General features: G+C 43.6%; 1 protein-coding gene and 1 pseudogene across 1 annotated transcript in view; one reads left to right on the top strand and one right to left on the bottom strand.

Annotated features, from left to right (window-relative positions):
* RAB11B (RAB11B, member RAS oncogene family) overlaps positions 1-9,017 on the top strand; it is a 35,734-nt gene extending 26,717 nt beyond the window's left edge. The window contains exons 4-5 of the mRNA XM_074205032.1: positions 5,443-5,523; positions 8,404-9,017. Of these exons, the coding sequence (XP_074061133.1) occupies positions 5,443-5,523; positions 8,404-8,549 (227 nt within the window). The 3' untranslated portion in view covers positions 8,550-9,017. The remainder of the gene's footprint in view (positions 1-5,442; positions 5,524-8,403) is intronic.
* On the bottom strand, positions 1,817-3,621 carry LOC141496970 (splicing factor C9orf78 homolog pseudogene; annotated as a pseudogene).
* Positions 9,018-14,351: the final 5,334 nt, after the last annotated feature.

Raw genomic sequence — 14,351 nt, forward strand, 5'->3', positions numbered from 1 at the left:
CAGGCTTATATTATATTGCTGCAGGCAGGTAGAATTCCTTGTGTCTTAAAACCCCTTTAAGACTTAGTGTTAGAAAGTTGCTATAATTGAAAAATTAATCACTTGTGAGCAAGCTGGTATTGAGCCTCTCTATACTAACTGGTCTGGTCCTCAAAAGGTGACAGTCAAGCAGGATTCTATGGCCTAGTCCAATTCCCTCCTCCCTAGCCCCCTCTCTTTCAATCTGATTGGTTAAGGTTTTCAGAGTTACAATCTTTATGTGAAAAATCTACCCGGTAACAAAGAGAAGAATAAAATATTTTCATAGAATATTACCTCACCATCTAGATGGTGAGGATATCAGAAAATTTCTTTTCTTTTTTTTTTTTAAGGTTCTTGCAAGGCAAATGGGGTTAAATGGTTTGCCCAAGGCCACACAGCTAGGTAATTATTAAGTGTCTGAGACCAGATTTGAACTCAGGTACTCCTGACTCCAGGGCTGGTGCTCTAGCCACCCCTAAGAAGATTTCTAATGGCCTTTTGTTGTCTATCTAAATGAATTAATGTCTGAGTATGCAAGGTCTTCTTAGTACTTATCATCAGACAAGAGGAGGCAGACTACCTGTTTTTCAGTCTATCATCAAACAGGTGGCTAACTAGGAATGCAAGGACTCTTATAGAAATAGTCCATTGTCTCCCTCCCTAACAGAATTGGGAGGTGTCTGACTGAGAATGCAAGGCCTCTGTCCCTCTTTCTTCCAAGAATAGCCTAAGAGTAATTGTCTTTGTTTTAATGTTTTTTAACCCTGAGAGGACTTCACTAGGAATGTTAACTCTTTTTTTTTTTTTTGCTTTATAAAACCAGTTTTTAAATTTCTTTTTAGCTAGATCTGAAAAATCCATTTAGTCACTCAGGTTTGCTCTAGGGCTGGAGAATTTAGAATTTAGAAGCCAAGTTCCTTGGTACCTGCAATGTCAGCCACCAGTAGAATAGGCAGAAGGTAAATCTCCCCCCAAAAGAGGTGAAGTGTCTGGTTCTACGTAAGAATTATGAATTATTTTATATAACAATTAAAATACTCAACTACAACTTTTTGATATAGTAATAAATTGTATGGAACTACCAATAGGAATTTGGGAGTATCAGAAAAGTACTTTTGCCTCCTTAGTTCTATCCTGGATTTCTTTGCTGTTTTTTTTAAACAAGTACTACAGGATTATAAAATATTAGTTTGATCTTCACAATAATCTTGTGAGGTAATGCAGCCATTAACTACTCTAGTTAATGCAGCCCCATTTTATAGATGAGATTGGTTCAAGGGAAGGAAAGACTTGTTTAAGGTCACTAAAGCAAGTAGCAAATCTCAGTCTCCTGAAAGATATTTCTTAAATAAGACTTCCTAAACTAAGTTTGGAGCAATGCTGTCTGGGCATAAGAAAATAGTTTAAAGAATAAGATCCCATAATTCCTGCAACCTACTTCATATTACTCAAATAAAAAATTAAAAAAAACTACTTATTTATAAAGGAGATTTGGAAAGGGAAACAAGAATATTATTGGACAAAAAAGGAAAAATCTCACAGCTTAATGAAGAAATCAATCCACTGCTTAAGAAAACCCGGCAATTAACATGCACAACTATTAAGTTGATTTTCCCATGTTCACATTCATAAACCTAGTTGCAAAAAAATCCAAAAATAGATTGTAACATGATAACTGCACAGCCTAAGGAGTCTAAAAGAAACACACTTTTCTCTGTGATATTTACATTGCATCTTGTACTTGACAAAAAATAAACTCTGCAAAAATCCCCTCCCCAGCTATTCCCCAGCTGATATCAGTAGCATCTGTTCATCTTCTTAAACTTCTCATAATGATAATCATCGGTTGCCTTTTCATTGGGAGGGCGCTTGCGATTTGGAGGAGACCTCTCAGGTTCTGGCTTCTCTGTATCTCCTACCCTGAGGGGTCGGGTTTTTGGCTCTTCTTTGTGCCTCCGAACTGGGGCATTGAGCTCTTCATGATAAAATCGGTTGTGCTGCACATAGTTCACAGCCATATTGGTTGGAACAAAAGAGGTTTCACTGTCTTTATTTTTGTTCTGCTGCCCAGCCAGTAGTCGAGCCTTGGCATCTTCTGTTGAAATGATATTTTTAATCTTTGCATCAATGCCCAAGTCCACCTCAGGGATACCACTCAGCATCTGGTTGGACAGCATCTTTTCTGTTTTCTTAGCTGAGGAGACTCGGATGCTCTCAGGGAGCTCATAAAGACAGTCTTAAGCATTCTTCAATTTCACCTTTTGCTCCTCATTTTCCACAATTCCTTTCTTCTTCTTTAGCTCAGTCTCAATGTATTTCATCATATCAGCATTTTCATCCCTTCAATTAGTTTCTGCTGAAAATGATGCTCCTAAGTTGAGGTCCTCCTCTTCATTAATTCTGTCCTTGTTTCTCTCCTTAAGTTTCTTCATGTCCACCATTCCACCAGTCTTGATCTTAAAGGGATCATACACTAGAATTGTCTCTTCCTGTACTTTCTCCCCAACCCGAAGGGCTACAGCACTCACCCCATTAGGTCGTCTTCTCAAGTTCTGAACTTCTTTGGTTTCCTCCAGTTTCAACCAGACCTCCTCACTGTCCTGCTCGTCCGACTCCGACTCTGAGTTGGCGCGGCGCTTGCAGAAGGTCTGGCCTGCGCCTGCGTGCCCCCGCAGCCTGTGGCGGGGCAGCCCCGATGTCACTCGGCGGCCCTGGAATATTAACTCTTAAGAGGGAATATTCCACTCACTATCGTGGGAGCTTTTTCAATTTGATTGGGAGCTGCCAGATCTTCTTGCCCACTGACAGAACTTTTGGAATCCCATGGTCACCCGTATTCCATAAAGCAATTAATGTAGAACGATTTTTGTAAAGGGTGGTTACTCCTTGTAAATCGCAACTATATATGAACAGACATATCTTTAAAAAAAAATTAACTGGGCCTAAGATTTCCACCATATAAGGAATTCCTCCCACCAATGCAGATCAGCCATGTACTACAACTTGTAATATTAGAGATTTGGCTGGAACACTGAAGTTGAGAGACTTGGTTCAGGTGACATCTGATACATATGAGTGGTAGGATTTGAACTGAGGTTTTTCTAGCTCTGAAGCTGTCCACGGTGCCAAACTGATAAAGAAAAGTTTATGTGTTGCTTAAAATGCATGTATGTATATTGATACTTTTAAATTCACATACATTGGAAGCTCCTGTATTCATTGGGAGAGTAAGGAATTTTTGAGGTAAGCACAATATTTAGGGACTTAAGGGTCAGTTAATAAGCCAGTTCGATTACAATGTGACCAGACCAAGTGGAGAAGATATTGTGCTGGCCTACAAAATGCCTGAGGAGAGTCTGCAGTACAAGAAGGAGTGGCCTAGCTGTCCAGAAACTGAGGGAAAGGAAGCTCCAAAGTTCATGTCACCAGAGAGCAGAGGAGGAAGGGAAGAGAAGGGAAGCTGCCTGTGACCTGGGAGGCTACAAAGGCTACAGAAAGGAAAAGGGCAAGATTACAAAAGAATAAAACTCCTGGGAAAGAATTCTGAAGAAACGAGAGAGAAAAGGAAGGAACTCAGGCTAAGCTTTTCACTTTCTGCATCTGCGCACTTCCTCAGGATTATTGGTTAGACAGACATGAAAAATTAAAAAAAAATTGAAAAACATCTGGGGAAAGTTGTAAATGCTACCTCCAGTAGCATTCATGGACCACATGAGCCCTCTGAACAGAGGAAACTGATAGGAAACATAGCTGGAGTTATGCTTATGACAATAGTAACGTTATTGAAAACCTGCCAAGTTTAACAAGACAGAGATTTTATGGAAGATGTACAGATGAAGAGAAACAGCTGTCCAAGACCCTCCAGGAAATATTTGGGGGAACATGGTAGTAAACTTGAGCCTTCAGCTAAATTGCAGTCACTGACATGTAGTAGGGAAGAATTTGTTCTGTTGTGTTCAGCATTCAGATGCATTTGTAAGTGTCATACTTGGAAGTAATGCAACTGTTAAGAGATTTGATAAATTTGATTAGCACAATTTTCCTGACATAGTGGATTGGTAGTCAAGTCCTACCTTGGAAACAAGTCCCATCTTGGACACTTAACAACTGGGACACCCTAGACAAAGTCATTTAAGTATATTTCTAGTATGGATAATATCTGATACTAATTTCACAGGGTTCCTAGGCGACTCAAATGATATAATGTCATATGTTTTGTTAACTTGTAAAGATATACTGGAGTGATGGCTGTGTGTGTGTGTGTGTGTGTGTGTGTGTGTGTGTGTAAAAGATTTTTTGGAAAGGTAGAAACAGGAAGATAAATTGGATATGAGAACTTGGTCAAGGATGTTAGGAACCTGGGTTACAAATAGGAAAAAGGGTGATCAACAGGGCTAAGCACTGTGGCTAAGTAAATAAGGATTTGAATTGAGTGTGATTAGAATAAGTTTTGGTCATTAAGTGATCACTGGTAACTTTGGAGAGGGCAATTTCAACTGAATGATAAAGGCTGAGAGTAGATAGCAACTAGTATAGACAGTCTTGTCAAGGAGTTTAGTGGAAAAGATGAAGGGAATTATTGGACAGTAGCTGAACTGGTAGGATTGAGGGGTTTTTTAAGGATGGGGAAGACATAGGCATATTTATAGGCAACAGGGCAAGAACCAGCAGGTGTAGATTGAATATTATAGAGAAAATGGAGATGCTAGAGTGAGTAGTCTACTGGAGAAAGCAGGAACTGATGCAGTCAAAGGTACATATAAAGGGGATTTGCCTTGGCAAGGAGAAGTCCACATCTTGGAGTAAAGAGGAGTAGAGTAACACATGGGAGATGTCTGAATGATGTGAAATGGGGGGGGGAGAGGGTTCTTTTTTAAGTTCATACAAGGCAATGGGGTTAAGTGACTTGCCCAAGGTCATACAGCTAGGTAATTATTAAGTGTTTGAGGCTGGATTTGAACTCAAGTACTCCTGGCCAATGCTCTAACCATTGCTCCACCTAGCTGCCCCCCCCCCCCCCCCAAGGGATCTCTTAACAAATGGCCTCAACTTTTTTTTAGGAAAGTTTGAGTCAATGTCACCAGATGAGAGGGTGGAAGAAAGTGGTGCTCTGGAAGGAAAGTGTTGGAATAGCCATGATTGTGAGTGGGATAACAAATTGGTTGATAGAGTGGAAAAGTATTGCCTTCTAACAATGAGGATCTAGGTTATATAACAAAAAATTTGTAGTGGAACCAATTTGTGATTTCTTTCTGTGTCATAAGAACAAAGGCATATTATGAGCAAAAGCGAGGGTTGGGGTTGGAGGGCAGAATTGGTAGCAAGTGTAAAACTGAACTAATTCACCAAGGGATCATAGTAAGAAAGGGAGGATATTAGGATGTTGCCAGGTACTAATTAAAATTACCTCCTTTGTTTCAGAGAAAAACAATTTATCTTTTATTGAGACATCTGCCTTGGATTCAACCAATGTGGAAGAAGCCTTTAAGAACATTCTCACAGGTGAGTGGTATCTTGGTTTGGAGTAGGCATGGCATGGGCTTGGCAGGGCTGGTTAAACCTTGGCCTGAAGTGGTAATCCAGGAAGTAATTCAGGGATTTAGAGGCAGAAATTATGAGTATTCATATGTTATCTGTAGTCCCTTCCACTTATAACATGCTTTTAATCCAGGAAACTCATTTACTCACTGATGTCTTCTTAAGAATTAAGAACATAAACTTTTAGTCACAAAAATAGCCTTGTAAAATTGAAGTCACTGGAGAGCCAGGAAACCTGGGTTCTAGTCCTAGATATGCCCCAGGCTCCATATGACCTAAGCTAAAATCTCTTTACCTCTTTGGATCTGTTTCTTTCTTTATAAAATAGGGATTTGAACTAGATGGTTTTTAAGGATCCCTTCTCATTCTAACCTTCTTGGCAATTCTGTAATAACACACCAAACTGCTATATTTTGATCAGTATAGAGAGGGAATGGGATGAAGAGAGAAAAGGCTATTATAGGAAAGATAAAAAAGAAGGGAGAAAAAATGCAGAGGGAACATGACAATTTAGGAAAAATCTTTTTCGAGTAATCTGGGCAGCTTATCCCAATGAATAGGGAATGCTAGACCTGGAGTCACGAAGACCTGAGTTCAAATATGATTTCAGCTATGTGACCCTGGGCAAGTCACTTCACTTTATTTGCCTCAGTTTCCTCTTTTATGAAATGAGCTGGAATAGGAAACACAAACCACTTCAATATCTTTGCCAAGAAAGCCCAAACTCACAGAGTCAGATGCAACTGGACCACAACAGCTTGGGATAAATAGCTGGTCTGGCTCTTATTTCCAAGCTTAAAAGTCAAAAGTAAAGCTTCAATGTTTATATTTGACAAAAGGTTTTTTGAAATTTTAAATGGCTTACTTTTTAAAGTTCCTTTAACATTCAAAAGAATTCAGATTGCTAGATCATCTGGAGATTACTATTACTATTTTTTTAGGTTTTTTTTTTTGCAAGGCAATGGGGTTAAGTGGCTTGCCCAAGGCCGCATAGCTAGGTAATTATTAAGTGTCTGAGGCTGGATTTGAACTCAGGTTCTCCTGACTCCAGGGCTGGTACTCTTTCCACCGTGCCACCTAGCTGCCCCTCTTTTTTTTTTTTTTTTAAAATGACTGAATGTTATATTTAGAAAAAGCATTTGTTTAATTGTTGGAATTTCTTCCATCTCCCCTCTGCCCCTCTTTCTTCCTGCCCCACCCCCCATTTGAGTGTTTGTATTGATTGGGCCAAATGGGAACAAGCAACACATTTGTTGAAAGAAAGCCCCCTCTAGAGGTTTAGCTACTTGTTCAAAAAACCCCAGCTGCATAAATCAAATCCCTAGACATTCTTCTCTAAAAGGGACAGTCATAGTAGCTCTCACTAGGTGTTGACTTAGTGTAAAGCTGTAGGTTATAGCCTGAATCATATTTCCCTATAAGTTTTTGATGAAATTAAACTAGTATGCAGACATAAGCTAGCCCATTATCTATCCCTGGTTTGGATGCCAGGAAGAGGAGATAGAGGTAAACCTGTTCTGCAAACAATAAACTGTGTCTCTTTGAGGGCCAGGTGAATTTCCTGTCTGTATTTGACAGTTGGAGCCTAAATGACTCCATCTAGTGGAATGTGCTGTCCCTGAGAGAGTACCAAGGGGAGAGATAGGGTATAAACCATTAGGACAGGGGTATGCCCATTTAGGACAACTGTCAGTTTTCTATTTCATTTAGATAACTTGGCAAGTAAGCAAAACTCAGGGGAAAATAAAAACTAAGGGCGGGGTAGCCTGAGATCCTCCAAGAAGGTAGAGTTGCTATGGATTCAATGCAGAAAAAATATCAACTATATACTGTTACTTCTTGAAACCCACTGTTCTTCTGGGATGCCAGAATTAGTTGTGTAGCCTAGCATCATTGCCAGGGAAGGTCATATTGCAGAGGGAGGTCATATCTGTAGGACTCTGTTACTAGTCAGTACCTGTGTTACTATTAGGGTTGTGCTACCTACACCCATGGGCTAGGAAGGACAGAACTGACCAGATTGGACTAAACTGGTCCTGGGAAAGAGAATGAGAGTGAACCAGAATGCCTTTGCGTCCTGAGGTTAGTCCCACTCCCATCCTCAGTTTCCCTCTAGGAAGGATCTTGAGGGAGGGAATTGTGGCACCCTATCCTAGAATTCAGTGGGGTAGGCAGAGTAGCCTAAGTGAACCCATTGCAGTAACCCATGATGGTGCATCAGTTCCCTCTCCCAGGACCCCACTGCTGTTTTTACTAAACAATCAACTGCTTTGTGGTTCAGCCATCTCTAAAACAAAACAAAATCCTTGCCAGGTAGGTGGTGTTATTATCCCCATTTTATAATTGAGGAAACTGAGGCAAACAGAAGTTAAGTGACTGGCTGAAGGTCCCTTCCACATGTGTGTGTCTCCGAAGATTAATTTAGCATGACATACCTGAAGCATGTATGAGAAGCACCTGACTATTAATGCATGAATTCTTGAAGCTCCCTAATGAAGTGGGAGAGACATAAATAAGAAGCCTATCTTATAGATAGAAAATTGAGGCATAGATGAAGGAAGAATGGCAGTTTTGTGTGTTGCAGGTAGAATGAATGCCATCTTCACTGAAAGTTGCTATTAAGGTTGGGAGGGATGCCCCTAACAACTCTGCTCTAGGGAGTGGCCAGGACTGCTTTTCTCTGTGTTTCTGGACCCTTTCTTTGCTTGGTTCTGTTTCTTCTTGTTTTGGATCAGGAACAAAAGGTGAGCTCTATAGATAGACACAGCTTTGACCTATGTATATTTCTGGTGACTTGGCAGCCCTCCTTCCTGTTTTGCTAACCCAAAGTCTGTTTGCCCACAGAGATTTACCGCATAGTATCCCAGAAGCAGATTGCTGATCGTTCTGCACATGATGAATCTCCTGGCAACAATGTGGTAGACATCAGTGTCCCCCCCACCACTGATGGACAGAAATCCAACAAACTGCAGTGCTGCCAGAACCTGTGACCACCTGCGCCCAGAGGCTCCTTCCCTGCCTGCCCTTACCTTGCTGTGCTTCAGTTAGAAACGTGTGTGCACGTCTTTGCAGTTTATCTCCTGTGATTCAGTGACTCTTTGTCATCCTTGTTTCTTTCCCATCCCCACTGTCCATTTTTGAGCATTAACTGTAGGCCTGATCCTCCCTTTCCTCTCAGGCTCCCAGGGGAGTGGGCTGACCTTGGGCCTGATCATTCAGGCTCTGCCCCCGGAGGATGAGCCCTGGCTGCCCCCCTGGGCAGTGCCACTTGGTTGTCTAGTGATTGGTGGGAGGAGAAGGAGGAACCAAGACCTCATTTATCTCGGCTGAAGGAAGACACACCTACACTGATTTGCTTTTTCATTTAGCCCAACGTTTTCAATAGACCCTTAGATCTCTGGGGAAGACGGGAAACAGGGAAGGGAGGAGGTGTGTTGAAATTAAAGTAGGAAAAAATCTTTTCCTCAGATGTCCTGTTGTGTCCAGTTGGGATCCTGCGATGAGCATTGGGGTTCTCATTTGGTGGCCAAAGACCCTTGGTGAGGCTGTTGGTGACACGGTCCCCAGAGTTCCCTCCCTCACTTGTGTCTAGCCTCTGGACTTAGTCCTGGGGAGAGTCATTGCTGGGTACCTCTTGCCCCAGGGAGAAGCCCGGGGAGCCTGGGGCAGGCTGAAAAGGAATGATTTGTCAGCCACCAGAGAGGATCCTCTTCCTCAACCTGAGCGTCCAGCAAGTGCCGGCCCTTCCTCTGTGGCCTCTTCCTCCTGTCCTAGAACCCTGAGCAGCTTCAGCCTGTGCAGGCCCTTACTCATCTCATTTGTACCCACAGTTCCCTCTCCAACTCGCCATCTTGCCTGAAACCCATTTGCAAGGGAAGCAATATTCTCATGTTTTGTATATAACTGCACTTAGAGTTTTTGGGTTTTGTTATTGTAGAAAAACACAGATTCTTTATACATTTTGTAAGATTTATGCCAAATCATAGCATCTTGACCCTTTCCTTCACCCTTTTATTCTTTAACAATTGACTCTCATGGGCTATAATTTTTCTTGACCTTTACTAAAATGTATGATTCTATTTCTTGTATGCAACTGTGTTCTTTGCCCTTGTCTCATTTCCTCAGTGCCAGGATGCTATTTGCAACAGTTATACATTTCCCGATGCCCACTAGCCTCAGCAGCAATCTTGACCACTATGCATCCCTGTCTGATACAACAAGAGAAACCTGATCATGCTCCCACTTTCTAGAGGGGTAGTCAAAGTTAGTGATGGTCCAGCCAGGCAATGAGCTTGCCCTGCCATTTGCGCTTGTTTACATGGTACACTGATATTAGCAAAGGAAGGGGAAGGACTGCTTAGTTGTGCCTTTGAACATGGTGGTTATAGGTAGACTAGTATCACCTGCTCTCACTGGGATGGTCTGCCCTACCCCACCACCTATGCAGGTTAAGACCTTGGCTGGCTTGTGCTAGTGGTGCAACTTGTACCTCCTACATGGCTGACAGAATAAGTGGAGCTAACATTCCAGACATTTGAGGGCTGGCTTTTAGAAAAAGATGGAAGAGCTTTTCTTCCAATTAAGCATGAAAGATCTCTTGCTAAGGTTAGTTGATAACTTGTGGGAGTTGCTCTGGGATCCTTGCCAAGTGAGAACTAGTTATTCTGGAACATTTCACCTTCAAGGTGTGAGTCCTGTGGATTCAGGAAGGTGTCCATGGCCTTGGCCTTGTTCTTCTCCTCCATGGGAGGATTTTGTGGATAGGTCTCCCGAGCTAAAGCAGACTTGGCTTTCAGCCAGCTGCCAGCTCCAGAGCACAAGTTGCTGCATGACTGGAGAGCATGGCTCTTCCTCATATGGAGTGTAAGGTGTCAGAGGTCCCAGGACTGGCAGCAGTGTAGCTGCTCTTGAAAGTGACTGGAACAGAATGGATGAGGGTCCAACTGTGTTTTGGAGTCTGTCCTACAATATGTGTTTTCACTGGCCTTAAAGTCAAGGTAGAGCTTCAGTCTGTGTTCCATTGGCTAAGTTGTGTTGGCTTACAGATAGGCTCTATATCTGCTCCTTGGGTGTAGTCTCTTCTTAGGGCTGTTTTTAATGCTCTGGTCTTGCAAATTTAAGGGAGTCTACTCTTCATTGGATTTCTGGGCAGGGGAGGTGAGGGAGGAGCCATCTAGGCATCCCTTGATCTTGTTGACCTCACAAATTGCCCCTCCTTTGAGGAGGAGTCAGGCTCTGAAATGCTGTTTCTTTCCTGTGAAGTACCCTGTCCCATGCCTGTGTGAAAGGTCAGACCAGGGCAGTCTTATTTAGTACTCCCAGACCTTGACCTTGACTTGTTTCTCAGCTCTATAGCAGGAAATTGTTCCAGTCTTCAACATTTTAGTTGTGTCTTTCTCTTCTGGCCTAAGATTTGAGCTGAGACTAGAGCCTCTTAGCATGGGTTAGTGTTAACTTGGTGACATTCCAGGACTCCCCCCCCCAAAAAAAAACCAAAACTCTAGGTCACATGCTGTTACTAGCCCTGGTAGGAAGAACTGTTGAAACTGGGACCGTTCAATTCAGTCCTTCAACCTGCCTTGCTGAAATTTCCAGGAAGATGTAGAAATGGGCTTGTGGTTGTAGCAGGGTTGGAGTTCTGGGAAGAATACAGGCACATCAATTATTCAGGATTCAGGTCTCCCAAGACACCATTAATTTCCTGACAGGTTATCTAACAGCCCAAAGACCATCCCTTCTCTTTCAGACCTGGACTAGTATCCCAGAAAGGGAAAACAGACTCTGGATAACAGTTCTTATCTTGACTTCCTTTGATTAAACAAGTTTCACCAGCTTAGAGGCCTTCCATAATATAGCCACTCTCCAGAGCAGTGTGAAATGATTCTTAGCAACCCTATTCTAGGCAGCTGTCTTCCAGGACCCTGCTGCCACCATCTGGTTTCTTGATGGGGGTGGGGGGTGGGGGGGTGAAGATTAAGGCCTTTTAATTTTTTGGCCTCTTCTTTCATTATCCCTTTGAATGATGTAAATTAGGAATAGGGTTTCAGCTAGCCTTAGCCATGAAACAAGCAGGCTTGGGTCCACCTGGTGCCTTTTACTTAAAGGTTGGGGTTGACCTTTCCCCAACTCTTCCTTGGCATTACTGGCCCCTACTTCCACTTTGGAAGCACACTGCAGTCTGCTACCTGCTGACTTTCTTTGGCAGCTAACTTGCATCTAGGTATTTATGAAAATTATTGCCTGGGAGAAAAGACTTCTGACCTGTGTGGCATAAGGCAGAGATTGTGAGTCATGTGGCTTGAGACATGCCCCTGAGTCCTGAGGAATTCCAAATCTAGCTCATGGGCTGTCTGGAAGATGCTTTTCCTTGGAATGACAGACTGGCAAGTCATCAAGGGCCCTGAGCCAGTGAATAGCAGTTAAGGGGAAGTAATGGGAGGATGAGGGAAACTTTGACCAGAATCCCCTAAAATCCACCTATTAGGATTACAGGTAGGGTGACTAAGCTAACTTTAGGGAGTCTTCCTGACATAGGCCAAATTTCTGGGTGTGGTTAGGTTGGTCAATAGTGGACATTGCTGAGTAATTGCTATACCACAAATGGGCTTACTCTGCATGGGAAAGCCAGGGCTTAGTGCAGATATCTGTTCATTCATATATCTTCTTCTGCTCCACAGCACTTGTACTCAGTTCAGTGCAAACTTTGTAAATAGAGCCCTGCATCCCTGGATTTGTGCATGGTTATTCTGTGTTGTGGATATAAAGATTGCCATACCAAAGTGTCTGTCTCTGCCCGGTCCTTCTCTTCCAGAGAGAGGGGGTTGGGGGGGTGGGGGGAATGGTGATGGTGATGATGATGAAAGAAGGGGATTAGATAGAAAGCATAGTTCAGCTGTTCCAGGTAGTAGAAACAGGGCTTGGTTGCATTGCTCCTAGATGTCCCAGGTTTGTACCTGGGACAGACAATGTGTCAATCTGACCATTCCCTCTACAGGAGGACTTTCTAGATTGACTAAGATGCTTCCAACACTGCTAGATAGCCTTTTTTCCTCTAGAGTTGCAAACTGGCAGTACATGATGACATTGCCTTCACTTGAATTAATTTCAATTCCCTTATGCCCACTGCAGAAAATACCATTTGAGCTTTCTGACTTCTTGTGTGCAATAGCTTGCTGACCTGGGGCCTTAATTGCTTCTTTTCCCACATGAAGGAAAGAGGTCCTCAGCTCCTAAAGAGTGATGGTTTGTGACACTGGGTTGAGGTCAGGTCCCCAAAATTAGGAACTGCTATCATCAGATCCCACTGTCTTTACCCCAGAGGTTGTTCATTTTTTTGCTGTCATACCTTGAAGAAATCAAGTTGTCTGGAGTTTGACAGTGACAATCACCATCCTTGAATAGCTGGGACATAGAGGTAAGATTGGGGGATCATCCAGCAATCTGGAAGAATTTTCCATAAAGGCTGGGATTGCCAATTTAACTTCCCATTTTTTTTTTTGGTAGACCAGCTAAATTGATTCCAATCTCCTATCATCCAATGCATCCCTTATATTAGCAGCCATCTCTCAAATGGGTGCCATGGAGCTCAAGTGCTCAAATGAGTGTTGGCCCAGTACTTGAGAACACTGCAGAGCAGAAGACCAAAGAGTGGGACTGGGTGTATTACTGTAACATTAACTGTAGTTAACTTTTCCAAAGTGCTTTTATCAGAACACTAGTGGCTAGTGAGAGATTTTTTTTTTTTAGGTTTTTGCAAGGCAAATAGGGTTAAGTGGCTTGCCCAAGGCCACACAGCTAGGTAATTATTAAGTGTCTGAGACCTGATTTGAACCCAAGTACTCCTGACTCCAGGGCCTGTGCCTTATCCACTGCCCCACCCAGCCGCCCCTAGTGAAAGATTTTAAGGATTTAGAATGAGAGTTCTTAACCTCTGGGAATCTGTGAGCTTAAACATTTAATAAACAATTGGTTTCCTTTGCAAAACTATATTATGCAATTAAAAACCTTATACTGAAAAGGGATCCATAAACTCCATCAGACTGCCAATGGGTCCGCACTGACAAGCAAAAAAAGTCAAGAACCCCAGCTTTAGAGCTTAGGATTTAGGAATAGTGCTTTCAGGTTTGCAAAGCACGTGACATATCTTCATCTTGGCAATATGGAATTAAAAGCGATCCTCCCCGTTTTCCAGGTGAAACCTAGAGGTGATGACTGCTAGGATCACAGCAAGGTGACACTTGAGCTTGGGGCTTCCCAAGTTCAGGACTTTAACTTAGCCCCGTGGTTTTACAGATGAGGGAAGAGCGGGAGAGATGGGGCAAATCTGAACCTCGGTTCCACCAGGAGGAGGCCGACTCAAGGGCCCAGGAGCCCGGGCAGGGAGGGGGGAAAGCGGAGCCAACCCCAGCCCATTCCGGAGGAGCTCTGAGGCGGCACGTGGCGGAGCGCTTTGTAAACCACGGAAAGGCTGCCGGCCGGGAAATGGGCGTCGGAATCCCCGAGGAAGGCCCCTGGCGGAGGTCCCGCGGGCCCGAGCGGCCTGGGGCTGGGCCAGGCCTAGCCCCGGCGCGGGCCCTGCAGCCCGGGCTGCGGTTGCTCCGAGGCTTCCCGGTCCTCGGGGCGGAGCCTCGCGCTGGGGGCGGAGCCAGCCGAGAGGACGCCGTCCGTGACGCCGCCCCGGTGGCTGTCTCTATTGGCCGCGGGAGCTGTCAGTGGGGGCGGAGGGAAGACCGGGGCCTGGACCCAGGACCGAGGGCTGCCGGGCTGTCCCGGGAGCCTCGACCGGACTGGAG

Source organism: Macrotis lagotis, chromosome X (genome assembly GCF_037893015.1).
Source record: "Macrotis lagotis isolate mMagLag1 chromosome X, bilby.v1.9.chrom.fasta, whole genome shotgun sequence".
Taxonomy (NCBI): Eukaryota; Metazoa; Chordata; class Mammalia; order Peramelemorphia; family Peramelidae; genus Macrotis; species Macrotis lagotis.